This window comes from Ictidomys tridecemlineatus, chromosome 2 (assembly GCF_052094955.1).
Source record: "Ictidomys tridecemlineatus isolate mIctTri1 chromosome 2, mIctTri1.hap1, whole genome shotgun sequence".
Taxonomy (NCBI): domain Eukaryota; kingdom Metazoa; phylum Chordata; class Mammalia; order Rodentia; family Sciuridae; genus Ictidomys; species Ictidomys tridecemlineatus.
Window position 1 is genome coordinate 16,066,543 of NC_135478.1, and position 14,724 is coordinate 16,081,266.

General features: G+C 42.9%; 1 protein-coding gene across 12 annotated transcripts in view; it reads right to left on the reverse strand.

Moving 5' to 3' along the window:
• The window catches only part of Dhx30 (DExH-box helicase 30), a 35,538-nt gene that overhangs the window by 7,903 nt on the left and 12,911 nt on the right, over positions 1–14,724 (reverse strand). For 8 of the 12 annotated variants that reach the window (XM_013361846.3, XM_040290212.2, XM_040290213.2 and 5 more), the window contains 3 exons: positions 7,703–7,833; positions 6,627–6,737; positions 111–412 (listed from right to left, as the gene is read on the reverse strand). In XM_013361846.3, the coding sequence (XP_013217300.1) occupies positions 111–412; positions 6,627–6,737; positions 7,703–7,833 (544 nt within the window). Of the gene's footprint in view, positions 1–110; positions 413–3,145; positions 3,282–6,626; positions 6,738–7,702; positions 7,834–9,729; positions 10,323–14,724 lie in introns of those variants that run through there. The other 4 variants (XM_005332939.4, XM_040290216.2, XM_021731474.3 and 1 more) reach the window with 4 other exon arrangements.

Below are 14,724 nucleotides of genomic sequence, written 5' to 3' on the forward strand. Positions count from 1 at the left end.
GTGATAGTATGTGCCAGGTGAAGTGTGGGACAGAAGGCTCAAGAGAACATCCACCCTTCCCCATACAAAGGAGCAGCCAGTTTCCCCTGCATCATCCACCACAACTATACCTTGAGTCCCTGAGTGGGGTATGGGAGTCCTGCTGGGTCATGGACAGGAACTCAGTAACATCAATGGTCCCCTCTTCAAGCTCTTCCTCCTCATCTTCCTCTTCCTCTCGACCCAAGGATCGAGAAAGACCCCCAGGTCCCCCTGGCCTAATGCTTTCAGGATTCAATTGCCGCCAAGAAGTGGGGGGCATGGTGGGTTCCGGGCGCCACCAGCTGTCAGCCGGAGAGCCAAAGCGATCAGCTAGCACTCGATATTTGGCTGCATCAAACAGCTCATTCCGGGGACCTAGAAGACCCCATCCCTAGGGGAAAAAGGGACACTATGAGGATCACACCTCAGTCTGCCTGCACCATATCCAGCTGTAATATAAGTCACTTGTGTTTGGAGCTACACTTTTCACCTGTCTACCTGCTTCAGCCCCAAGTTCAGAAAAAACAGAAAGAACACTTAAAAATGCCTAACTTTTACATATGAAAATGATAAGTGCACCTATTAGACCAAAAAATAAAACCCATAGGGTAACAGGGGAAAAGATACATTCACACAGGAATCTAGAAAGCATCAGTAAATACAGCAGCTAGGAAATGAGTATCCCATACCATCCAACTGAGATAACTTCTTCCACAAAAATCCTATGCTGGGAATACATTCTAAAGAAATAATGTGATGTGTTTTTAAAGACATTAATATAAAAATAATCAGCAAATTTGATAAAAGTAAGTTTTCTCTTTATATCAATAACATTCTATCCAATAAAGAAATCAAGAAAATAATTCCATGGGCTGGGGATGTGGCTCAAGTGGTAGCGTGCTCGCCTCACACCTGGCATGCATGAGGCACTGGGTTCGATTCTCAGCACCACATAAAAATAAAAATAAAGATATTGTGTCCGCCTTAAAAAAAAAAAAAAAAGAAAGAAAGAAAATAATTCCATTTACAACTGCACTGAAAAAAAAAACACACACAAATAAGAATAAATCTGACCCACGGAAATGAAATACCTGTACAATGAAAACTATAAAACACTGATGAAAATAAACTGAATAAGACACATAAAATTAGAAAGATATTCCATGTTCATGGATTGGAAGAATTGGTATTATTAAAATGTCCAGACTCCCCAGGGCTACATACGGGTTCAATGCAATCTCATTAAAAATTCCAAGGGTATTTTCAAAGAAAAAGAAAAAAAAAAAAAAAAAAAACCAATTCTAAAATTCATATGGAATCACTAAAGCCCCAAATAGCCAAAACAATCTGAAGAAACAATAGTGAAGACAGGGCTGGGGTGTGGCTTGGAGCTAGAGCGCTCACCTAGCATGCATGAGGCACTGGGTTCAATCCTCAGCACCACATAAATATAAAATAAAGATATTAAAAAAAAAAAAAGGATAGTAAAGTTAGCCAGGCATAGTGACACTTGCTTGTAATCCCAGCAATTCAGAAACTAAGGCAAAAGTATTGCAAGTTCAAGGCCAGCATGGGCAAGTTCATGAGACCCTGTTTTACAACTATAAAGCTAGGGATAATACTCAGTGGTAGAGTACCCTTAAGTTAAATCCTCAGTACCACAACCCCCCCCACACCAAAAAAAAAAAAAAAAAAAGGAAGTTAAAGACATCTCACTTCCTAATTACAAATTATATCAGAGTTAATCAAAACAGTATGGTAAGATGGGTGTGGTGGTGCACTCTATAATCCCAACAGCTCGGGAGGTTAAGGCAGGAGGATTGTGGGTTCAAAGCCAGCCTCAGCAACTATCCAGGCCCTAAGCAACTTGGTGAGATCCTGTCTCTAAAAAACAAAAATACAAAAAAAGGGTGGAGGATGTGGCTCAGTGGTTAAGCACCCCTGGGTTCAATCCTAAAAACCAAAAAAAGGCCTACAGTATGGTAGGCCAGATGTGGTAGCACACATCTGTAATCCCAGCAACTGAGGAGGCTGACAGGGGTATTGAAAGTTAGAGGCCATCCTGGGCAAGTTCATGAGACTCTATCTCAAAATTAAAAAAACCAAAGGCAGGGGATGTAGTTCAGTGGTGAAACAGTCTCTGGATTCAATCTCCAGTGTTACAAAACAAAAACAGTAAGGTACTGGCATAAAAACAGATTAACAAAATAGAATAGACAGCCAGAAATAAACTCAAGTATGTATAATCAACTAATTTCCAATAAGAGCACCAAGAAAACACAACAGGGAAAGGACAGTTGCTTCCATAAATGATGCAGGGGAAAACTGAGTGTCTATCTACATGCAGAGGAATGAACCCTCATCTTACATCTTACATCACATAAAAAAAAAAATTCAAAATGGATTAAATAGAACTAACCATAAGACATGAAATCAAAAAACATCAAAACCAAAAAAGCAGGGCTGGGGTTGTCGCTCAGTGGCAGAACACATCCTTAGCCATATGTGAGGCACTAGGTTCGATTCTCAGTATTGCACATAAATAAATAAAATAAAGATCCATCCACAACTAAAAATATATACGTTCAAAACTAAACAAAACACTAAAAGCATAGTGGGAAAAGCTCCTTTATCTTAGGTCTTAACAGTAACTTCTAGGATATCTCACCAAAAGCTCAGACAACAGGAAAAGAAAAACATAAACAGGACTTCATCAAACCAAGAAACTTCTACATGGCAAAAGAAAACCATGTAGAAACAAAATGAAAGCTGGACCATTTTTGCAAGCCATCCATGAGCTGTGTATGTGAGCTATGTGCATTGTAGCTATGTGAAGGGACAGGTCTAGCACTGCATGCTGTATTAGGCTGTGTGATGCAAGTCCACCTCTCCTCTCGCTCTGCCTGTGATCCCACCCTGAGAAGGTTGTGACTTGCCAAGATATCAATCAATCTGCTGATCAGAAGACATCATGAAGCAAGAATCCACCTTTGAAACCTTATCCCCTGCCTTATTTGGTGAAGAACATTCCACTGAAACTCCTTTGTATGTCCCCCCCTATAAAAATAAAGAGATTCCGGATGTACATTCTCTTTTTCCTGAGCCTTCCAGCGTGGAAACTGACCCTCAAGGTCGCAGAGCAGTCCCACCCTCGATCTGAGAAACTCAAGTCCATGTGTTGCGTGATTTCTTCGCCGTTTTCTTAGTTTAATGTTGCAGCCAGCTCCTTTGAACCCAGTTCATCTCGTCAGCGCGGGTCGCTGGCGAGAGACCATGAAGTACAAGAAAATATTTGGGAACCACAAATTTGTTAAGTGAATACCCAAAACATAAGCCACTCCCATAACTCAATAGCAAAAAATACAAACAACCCAATTAAAACATGGGCAGGGCTAGGTGGAGATACAGTTTAGTGGTAGAGTACTTGCCTAATATGTGCAAAGTTGTGGGTTCAATTCCCAGAATTGGGAGGAAAAAAAGGGAGTAAAGAACCTGAACAGATATTTCTTATAAATAAATAAATAAATACATGCTGCCAATAATAGTGTGTGAAAAGGTACTCCACATCACTATTCGTCGGGTAAAAGCAAATCAAAACCACAATGAGACACCTCCTCACAGCTGTTAAGACGGCTGTGTTATCAAAAAGACATAACAAATATTGGCAAGAATGTACAAAAAAGAGAACCTTTGTATACTGCTAGTGGGAATGTAAATTAGCAGAGCCATTATGGAAAATAATACAGAGATTCCTAAAAAAATTATAAATAAAAATACCATATGGCCCAGCAATACCGCTTTTGGGTATATACACCTGAAGGAAATGAAATCAGCTCCTCATATAGATACCTGCCTTCCCATATCCATGGCAACATTATTCAGAATAGCCAAGATATGGGAATAATTACAGTGTCTTGTCAACAGATGAAGAGATACAAAATTGTGATATATGCACAATAAATTACTCAAGTTTTAAAAAGGAGATCCACCACTTGCAACAACATGGATTAATCTGGAAGACATTATGCTAAGTGAAATTAAGTCAGACAAGGAAAGAAAAATAAGCATGATCTCACTTATATGAAGAATCTAAAAATAATCCAAAACACAAAAACAGAGAGCAAAGCAGTAGTTCCGAGGTGCAGAAGGGGAAATGGGAAGATGGGGGTCAAAGGATACAAAGGCATAGACAGGTAAGATGAATGAGTCTAAAGATTGAATGTACAATATGAGAACTAAAGTGAGTATTGCCTTATAAGAGTAGATTTTAGTTGCTCTTATATTAAAAAAAAAGGGATAAGTGCACGAATGATGGGTGTATTCATCTGCTTGACTGCAGCAATCATTTCACTATGTGTGTATCTGTAAGAGTAATTTAAAAAAAAGAATTACAAGTCTCCTGGGGAGCAAAATCACTTGCAGTTGAGAACCACTGAGGTAGAGTTTCCCTACAAGAGACAGAAATTTATACACATTAAACATAGAGAAGATGGTTGAATCTAGAAGAGACAGATTCCCCAAATAGAGAGGATAGGGAAAAAAAAGATATTTTGGAGACTGAAAGTGATCTAGAGAGACAGGAGAAGCAGAGCTGAGAAAGGAACCTAGTGGTACCAACTCAGAACACCCAAGCAGAGCAAGGGCTGAGAAAAGGCCAATGAGTCTGGTAAAGCTGAAAAGTCCGGTCCAGCCACGCAGCAATTACCAAGCAACCACATCAAGCAACCACTGCCATGCTCTGGGGAATAAGGGGAAGGGATACAAAAGTAATCAGAGGCCTGGCACATCTATAATCTCAGCAGCCTGGGAGGCTGAGGCAGGAGGATCACAAGTTCAAAGCCAGCCTCAGCAACAGTGAGGCACTAAGCAACTCAGACCCCGTCTCTAAAAAATACACACATACATACATACATACATACATAAAAAATAACCAGAGACCTAAAGAGGACCATGACACTAAGTGAAAAAGAGCTGTCTGGGTTGGACATAAGATAAGAAAGAGAGTAGAACACAAGTATGTTTGAGGTTACAGAACAGAACCTGCTGGGTGTGATGGCACAAGCCTGTAATTCCAGCTACTTAGAAGGCTGAGACAGGAGGATTACAAGTTTGAGGGCAGCTTGAACAACTTAGTAAGACTCCCTCTCAAAATAAAAGGGTTGAAGATGTGGCTCAGTGGTAGAGCACCCTGGGTTTAATCCCCAGCACCAGCCCCCTAACACACACACACAAAAAAAAAATCTGAAAAATTAAAGAAAAGGATTGGAGGGGAAGAAAAGCCATACAAGGCCAAAAAGAACAGAAAAAAGAGATGGGTGGTACAGGGGTCCAGGACAGGATCTTCCCTTTTTAGATACAGTAAGGAAGCAGGGTCAGGACCTTGCAGGAGGAACTGCTGAGGGACATGAATCCTGGCAAGAGCAGAGATGAAGACCTAGGGACCTGAGGAAGATTCAAGGTTCAACCACAGAGGGGTCAACTAGGCATGGAAATACTAGTGAGCAGCACTAACACTGGGTAACCAAAAATCTGAAAGCAACTCATGCCCAACCACTGGGAAGTGAAAGCAGCACCTATCATACTTCCCTTACAAGTAAGCAAGGACTATGTGGCTATAGGGGAAACCATGCAAAATAACAGGGGGGAAAAAAAAACAGAAACAACAAAAATGGAAATAGATCCTTCATACTCTATTTAGGGAGTTTTTCATACAAGGGTACTCTGTAGTTTTTAAAACTACAGAAAGTAGACAACCATGACGAGATAACAAAGGAAGGAGAGAAGAATGTTAAAAAAGAAACAGGTTCCCATTAGGCATAGTGGCACACCCCTATAATCCCAGCTAATTGGGAGGCTGTGGCAGGAAGATCACAAGTCTGAGGCCAACCTCAACAACTTAGTGAAGCCCTAATCAACTTGGCAAACCATGTATCAATTTTTTTTTTTTAAATGGCTGGGGATATAGTTTAGTGTTAAGCACCCCTGTGTTTAATCCCTAGTACCAACAAATACATACATACATATATTCTCTCATTGGCTGAAACCAAGAAGAGAATGACAAGGGCTCCAGATAGGTGAAGAGCTAAACACCATGTCAACCTCTACCAACCTCTACCAGTGGTGCACAGTCAACTAACAACTTAGGAGGCTGAGGCAGGAGTATCGCCAAGTTCAAGGCCAGCCTAAGCAATTTAGCAAGACCCAGTCTCCAAATAAATAAAAAAGGCTGGCAATGGGCTGGGGTTGTGGGTTGGATTCTCAGCACCACATATAAATAATAATAGGGCTGAGGTTGTGGCTCAATTTCAAAGTGCTTGCCTCGCATGTGTTAGGCACTGGGTTCGATTCTCAGCATCAAGTATCAATAAATAAAATTAAGATCCAACTAAAAATATTTAAAAATAAATTAAAAAATTAAAAGTTCATGGAAAACATAAATAAATGAATGAATGAATGGCCGGTAATATGGCTCAGTGGTTTAGCACCTCTGAATTCAATCCCTCATACCCCCCCTTCCCCAAAAAAGATGCCAGAGAAACTACAGAACAAAGGGTAAGGAATTTCCCAGGAGGGAGGTCTGCATGACTTTCACTAAGAAGGGTCACCTTGAACAGCTGGCAGGCTGCAGCTGCAGCCTGCCGCTCAGCATCGATCTTCTTGCTGCCATAGCCTTCTACCTCCACGCTCTTGGGCCACTTTATGTGCAGGGTGACTTTCTGGGGAAAAGAAGATATAATAAGGCAACTAGTCTTTCTAGACTACAGTTTTTGCAAATCATAGGGAGAATCAACAACAAAACGGTAGCCCTCAGGTTGTGTATAATGGTGCATGCCTTCAATCCCAACTCAGGTGGCTGAGGCAGGAGAATCACAAATTTGAGGCCAGCACTGGCAATTTAGTGAGACCCTGTCTCAAAAAAATAAAATAAGGGCTGAGAATACAGCTCAGCTGCCTAGCATGCCCTAAGGCCCTGGGTTCAATCCCCAGCATCACCAATGTACCTCCTTAGTATAGAGGGAAAAAAAGCCGTGGCCCTCATAGCAGCAGTGTGACTTTGGGCTAGGAGAGCAAGACAGAACCCAGCTGCATCATTGACTCTTTAAAAGGGTGTTAACTCTTGCCCCCAATCCATTCGTTCTACCACAAGTTATTTTGCTTCTTCAAGGTGCATCTTCTGGAAAAAGGGCATACTAGATCCATCTTTACATATTTTAAAATGTTCATTCAAAATGGTCTGCCTAGGTTGGCATGAACCTCAGTGGTAAAGCACTTGCCTAGCAAGTATGAGCCCTGGACTCAAACTCTAGGACCACAAAAAAAAAAAAAAAAAAAAAAAAAGGTCTGCATGCTTCTGTGGATCCCAAGATCTTTTAAAATTCTAGAAACAGGAATCCTCATCATCACTTAATTCTCTGCAGTGCTAGTATATTGACAGGGAACCAAAATCAGGAATTGGCACAGGGGTCTGTCTTAGGCAAGACCTCCTCACTCATTTACCCAATGTTCCCTTCCCCTTAATCAAATGTGTATTTCTGGCCCTTCTCCAAACACAGCTTTGTTCTAAGATTCTCTGCTGACTGTTTTAATTCAGAAAACATACTCTAACTTTCTTCACAAAAAAAAACCACGAGAGAAAAGGACAGTCAAGTCCATGCCTCCCATAGCCACCAGCAGAAGTTACCTTTTTCTTCGGTCCATTCGTGTGCACGTAAACTAGCTTGTCTTTTGCATGTGAGATGCCGAGGGCTCTTCCAATCACACTGTTGAGAAGGTTTTTGGGCTGTGGGAATTCTTTTAATAGGTCCCTAGAAGCTAACAAAAATAAGAAAAGGATTACAGATGTTCTTTTTCTTTTAACAAGTGCCTGGGGACTGTTTCAAAGCAACTCTGGGCTAGATTCTGAGGATGCTGGCTCATGACCCCACACCACCCAGGAAAACCTTAGAAAAGAAGAGAATGTCTTCAGGGATTACAGGAGTGGCGTCACATTCACTTGTATGATGACCACCTCCTGAAGGCAAAAAGCTAAAGTTCCATAAACCACAGAAGAGAAGCTGCCAGCATCCTCTTCCCAATCCAAGCTCCTGATTTCATATCATACAGAAGCCTGAAACGGTCAATAACCACCCCCTCAGTATGTTATCTGAAAGAAATCCCTAAATTAAAAATACCAAGACACACACACACACACACACACACACACACACACGAGATCAAAGACCCTCCTAAAGTAAGGCACACAAAAGGGGTGACCCATGTAGGTCAGTAATGAGATTCTGAATACCAGGCCTCAGATTTCAACTGTACTTTAGCACTATGCAGAAGAACTCCCTAAAGCCAGCCTATATATAAAGACTAAGACAGGGCATGAGCTATTCTTTCCTGATTTCTTTGTCATCAAGGAGGATGCCTAAGAAAACACAAAAGAGACCTCAATTCTTTCACTTGTTCTTTGCATCAATTCCAGAGCATAAATGAGGGAGATATTCATCTAGAGGCAGCCTGTGCCAGACATAGGGCTTAGGCCACAAAGAAGCCTGTTGGGAGCAGCTAGATACAAAACACCGGAGTGGCCCTTCAACAGATGCAGTCAGAAACTGGCAAAGGAGATATGAGGTCTTTTCCTTTACCACCCTGTCTCCCAGCTCTGCAAAATGGAACTTTGTAAGAGGTATATATATCCACATGTGCATGTGCTTCATCTTTACCACCTGAGAAGTTTTTCCTTTTAAAATTTTTTTTTTGTAGTTGTAGATGAAAGCATGCCTTTATTTTATTTTTTTAAATTTTTTGTATGCAGTGCTAAGGATCCAACCAAGTGCCTCACACAGCCACAGCCCATTTTTCGTTTTTTAATGTTTTATTATTATTTTTTACCTTTATATCATGGGGTGCAGAGGATTGAACCCAGTGCCTCATTTATGCTTAGGCAAGTGCTCAACCACTGAGCTACAACCCCAACTCCTAAGATGCTCAGAGAGCACCTGAAGATAGTGGATAGTAAGCTCTACATTTTGAAAATGCTACTCCAGGAGCTCTGATGTATCCTGGCAGTGTGGTTTTTGTTTGTGTTTGTGTTTCCTCCAGGCAGACTCCTGTTCAACTGGCTAGGATGGAGGGTCCTACCTAGCCCTCGGTGCTCTTATAAAGTAACCAAGAATCAATCGGGTAATAAGCAGCATATAAGTTAACTCAATGGGGATCCATCACACAGTAAGTAGCATACTAGACCCACAGGTGTGCACTAAGACCCATTCCAGCCCTAAGTCAAGTGAAGACCGTCCTTGATGGGTAGAGATCTTCTCCCCAGTTCAATTCACTGTACTATTCAGAAAACTGCAGTCCACCAGAACAGCCATTCTGTCATGTTTCAGAGTCTGAAATCCCAGGTGTATTGGGGGCTATTTTCCACAATGGCGAGGGCGTGCTTACCCTTACTGCTCTAACTTCTGGTCACCCAACCTGACAGAAACTGGACGTTAACCTGTTTCCCCACTCCCTCGAGGTCCCGCATCGCTCACTTATCCCAGACAGGTGCAGGTGCTCTGGGTCTCATTTGGGTCTATGCCTCGGCTGAGGTTTACAACAGGGTCGCGGCCAGATAGCGGCCGGCCGTCGCGACCACTATCAGGTAGAGCGCCCGGCCCGCCCCCGTTGCCACCCCAGAACTCAAGGGCGACGCGGCCGCGCACCCCGCCGTGCCCTCACCGTTCACCATGTTTCCGCCGCCTGTCCCAGACTCGCCTGGGGCCTCCCCGGGCTCGGCCTCGGCGGCCTCCTTGGTGCCGTCGGGACGAGCGAGACCGGACGAGAGGCCGCGCGTGCGTTCCTGTCGCCCGACAGCGCGGGGATCCGGCGGTCGCAGGCGCGGAGAGACGCCGGCCGCCAGCGCCATGAGCCTCCTGGCGGCCGCCATCGCGCTCCCGCCGTTCCCCGCGGTCCCAGAGCGCAGCCGCGAGTCAAGGGCGGAGAGAGCGCGCGCCCTCTGCGGACCGGGCGGACCGGTGCCGAGCTGGTCCAGCCGCTACCTCAGCCCTGATCTCCTGGACCAAACAGTTCCCCTGGAAACCCAAACCATGAACTGGGCTTCTGGATCTCAAGCGGGGGAAAAAGGGATGGAAATTTTCTGGGAAATAGTGCTAAAACTAAGCTCAACAGCCGTCAAATTAACCTCTTGGTCCTACTCGTGTTTGTAGATTCCTCTCATAGGTCGCTTGGCCGAATGCCGGCTGGGTAAACTGGGTACCTTCATTTCAAAGGTTTACAAAGCAAACTTGGGGAAGATCTGGAGACAAGCCAGGGAAAGTGGTTTCTTCTTCTTCTTTTTTTTTGGGGGGGGGGGTACTGGAGACTTAATCCAGGAGCACTTTACAACTGAGCTACATCCCCAGCCCTTTTTAAAAATATATATATATTTTTAAGTGTTGATAGATTTTATTTATTTTTATGTGGTGCTGAGGATCGAATCCAGTGCCTCATGCATGCTAGGAGAGCACTCTACCACTGAGCAACAACCCAGCCCCAATCCTAGCCTTTTTTTTTTTTTTTGGAGTCAGGATCTTACTGAATTGCATAGGGCCTCGTTAAGTTGCCAAGGCTGGCCTTAAAATTATGATCCTCCTGCCTCAGCCTCCCAAATCACTGGGATTATAGGTGTGCTCCACTGCACCTGGCTCAAGGAAAACTTCTTTGACATGAGCAGACCAGGTTTAATCTCCTGGGCAGGAGTCAAATGGTAAATCATCCTACTTTGGACATGGTGCCAAAAAATAAGCTGATCCCACACAAGCATCTGAATCTGCTGTTCCGTACTTCTGTGAAAACCAGATGGGATTCCACTTCCAAACTACTATGCCTGGATCTTAGCCAGGCTCATTTTTCTTCTGCCCATTATGGCCTTGAGCAGAGCTTTGGATCTAAATCTGCATGTTGTAGATAGTGACAGTGTAGAGCAGAGGGCCTCAAGGTCTCACTACCACAGAAGACCTTGGTCAACGGTTGTCAGTGCAGTTGAGAATTTGTTGTTTATATGATTATATGTGTTGTTTCTACATGTGACTCCAGTGATTCCCTGGAAAGCATGTTAAAACATTGCTGGTTTTCTGAGGGGCACATGCCTGTAAACCCAGCTACTCCCATAGGTTGAGTAGCAGAATTTCAAGCTTAAGACCATGGGCAACTTTTGCAAGACCTTGTTTCAAATCATATTTTTTAAAAAAGATCTGGGGAGGTGGGTCAGTGGTAGGATGCTTGCCTACCATGTGTAAAGTCCTGGATTCAATTCATGTTACTCCCCCAAAAAACTTTAATTAATTAAAATAGTGGGGCACAGCAGCACATGCCTGTATTCCCAGGCTACTTAGGAGACAAAAGGGAAGATGGCTTTGGCAGCAGAACTTGTGATGCAGAAGGATCACAAGTTCAAGGCCAGCCTTAGCAACTTAGAGAGGTCCTGTCTCAAAATAAAAAAGGCTGGGAGCGCTGGGGCTGTAGCTCAGTGGTAGAACACCTGCCTTGCATGAGACACTGGATTCGATCCTCGGCACAAAATAAAAATAAAGATATTGTATCCATCTACAACTTTAAAAAATATTAAACAAATAAAAAAGGGCTGGGGATATAGCTCAGTGGTAAAGTGTCCTTGGGTTCAGTCCTCAGTACCACCAAAATGAATAAATAAAATAAAAAGGACTGAAATTGTAGCTCAGTAGTGGAGTACTTGCCTAGCCTGCACAAGGCTCTGTGTTTCATTCCCAGTACTTCAAAAAATTAGTTAATAAAAATAAAAAGAGGTGGGGGTATAGCTTAGTAATGGAGTGTTTTCCTAGCATACTCAAGACACTGGGTTTAACCCCCAGCGACACAAAATAAAATAAAAAACAAAAACAAAAAAAACATTGCTGGGTGCTACCCTCAGTATCTTATTCATTAGGTCTGGCATAAGGCCCAAGAATGTGCCTTTTTAAAAAGTTCCCAAGCAAGGCTGAAGCTGATGGTCTAAGACCACACTCTATGGGGCCTATCAAAAGAACATATAGGACATGAGTCTAAGTACTTGGGCTTAGTCTCACTAAACTCTACCACTTGCCAACTGAGAACCTTGAGCCATTTCATCAAATAGAAAAATTTTAATACAACTTGCTCTACTCGTTTTGTATAGCGATGGTTGGGATCAGATAGGAATATTTGGAGGAAAGCTTTACAGAGTGCTCTGTTCTAAAGAAATGCCTACCCTTGAAGGTCTGAAACAACCAGGGGAAGGTTCCTTGGAGACAGACCAGGACAGATGGTATGGCTTCAACTCCAATTTCCCAATTATCTGCCAGTGGGTTTTTAACAGGAAAAGGGCAAAAGGGAAGATGGCTTTGACAGCAAGTATCTGACACAGCGACTGTCACGGGGGACATCACCATCTGTATCAAATACCCCTACCCACATCATCCATTGTAGGGCAGGACATAATTCTCCAAGGATTTTGTGTTTGGCCATGTGGCTCATTAAGTTGCCCAAAGCTAGGTTCCACCCAGCTTCAGGAATAGATTTCAAGGGCGCTAATAGTTCAAATTTCTTCAAAAGAACCCAAAAGTCTACCAAGTCAGGTAGGGGAGACAGTAGTTGAGGACACACTTTGAAAATTGTGTTTCATCAAAGCTAAAGGAGAAAAGAGCCTAGACATAAAAACTCCACCTGGAAATCTGCCTGGGCTGTCCTCTGTGCTTTAGAAAACCCTCACCACAGCACTCCGCTCTGACAGCCACTTTACAGCTGAAATGCTATGGTTTCCTGGATTTGCTCTCAAAGGAGTAAAGCGAAGGAAGTGAAGATTGACCATGAGTTGTTAGTTGTTCAAGCTGGTGATATATGATGGGGTTCATTCTACCATTTCCTCTATTTTAAAAACATATTTTGAACAGATGATTGAAATTTTATGTTTAAAAAAAAATGAAGTGACACCAAGTAACTGGTTGGTCCTGAAGGGAGCTCTGTCTCTTGCTCCTGCTTCATTACTTCACTTGAGTTCTAATAGCTGGCGTCACCCTGAGCAAGTATTTCTTCTCCACAAATTCCATTCACTTTTATAAAATGAGGGAAATTCCTTGGACCAGTTCTTGAAACCCTGCTGGTTCTGTGATCTTCTCTCCGTTGGTCCAGAGCAGGGGTTGGCCACGCTATACCCTGCAGACCAAATTGAGCCCACTGCCTATTGTTACAAATAAAGTTTTATTGAAACATAACCATGCTCATTAGTTCATTATCTACTACTGCTTTCATGCTATGATAGCAAAGTTAAATAACTGCAACAGAAAGCATATGACCCACAAAGTTTAAAATATTTACTCTCTTCCCTTTACAAAAAGTTTGCCAACTCCTATTCCAGAGCCCTTGGAAGAAAGTGAGAGGGGTTTGGATGTGCCTCCCTTCCTTTCCACCAACATTAAGCCTTCCCCTCCATGTTCACGGAGGAAATTTAGCTGTACCCTTTGCCTATGAAAAAGGAAGTTAGTTCTGAAAACAGAAAGGGCTTATTGGCTCAAATATCTCTCTCTACTTTTGGATAACACATGACATCTGGTACTCAGATGTAAATAACTATATCTAGCATCGTGGAATTAAGGTAGGAAGGATCTGCTGAATTCATAGGTGGAATCATAGGAACCCAAACCTTGGAGGCCCCCAAAAAAGGCAATAGGAGGAAGCCATAGATAGTCCAGGCCTTTGAGTATACCAAAGAACTTTTGGAGGGAAAGTGAGAGGAACCAACACCTAAAGAAACCAGGGTCTCAACCAACATGAGGCAATTTACTCAGTGTTGGTTAGATATTTGATGGATGGTCAAAATTACAAGAAATGGTCAACATAACTAGCAATGAGAAGGGTAAAAGAAGTTACTGTGGCCAAAAGAGCACCTTCACCATGCTACCAGAACACCTATCTTCAGGGCTTTCCCTTCCATGTGTGTACCCACACATGCCTTGAAGTAAACCACATTAAGAAGAGGAGGCACATATTCCCTATATGAAGGAATGGATAGGAAGAAGCAGTTTTGTGGTCCTCAGAATCCTGACAGAAGCAGTGCAATCCCAGGACGCTTTTTAGTGCTCTATGTCTCAGTTCTAGGTAAGTGGGGAAAATGCACAGGGAACACTCAGAGGTGAGTTTTTTATTTATTCACCCTTGATCCTGGAAGGAAGCCTTGTTAGAACATTGGCAGTAGAAGGGGTTAGGTAGGTTAGTAAAGGAGTTGAACTCTGTTTTTCAGTTCTAAATCTGACTCTGTTGGACATTGTGCTCAATACCAATACAAGAGGCCACCATTTTCTGGGCAGTTTTCCTTTCAAAACACAAAAGAGACTATTTCTGCCACACAATAGGAGGAAGTATGTATGGCAGTGCTGGGCATGGTGGTACACATCTATAGTTCCAGCTACCCAAAAAGTTAAGGGTCACTTAAGACCATGAGTATGAGGCCAGCCTGGACACTGCTGAGATCTCATCTCAAAAATAAATAAAGAAAAAGAAAAAGAAAAGAAAGCATGGCAGAAAGGCATAATCCTCTGTTGCTTCTCACTAAGAAAGAGAAAAAGAGAAAGCCAAGGAGCATCCTTGTGTATCCCTGCCCCCACAGGGGCAGCTGCCCATCCCACAAGCAGGCATCCTCCTTAGCAGGAGCTCAAAGAGGCACTGCCTGGCCAGTTGTTTGGT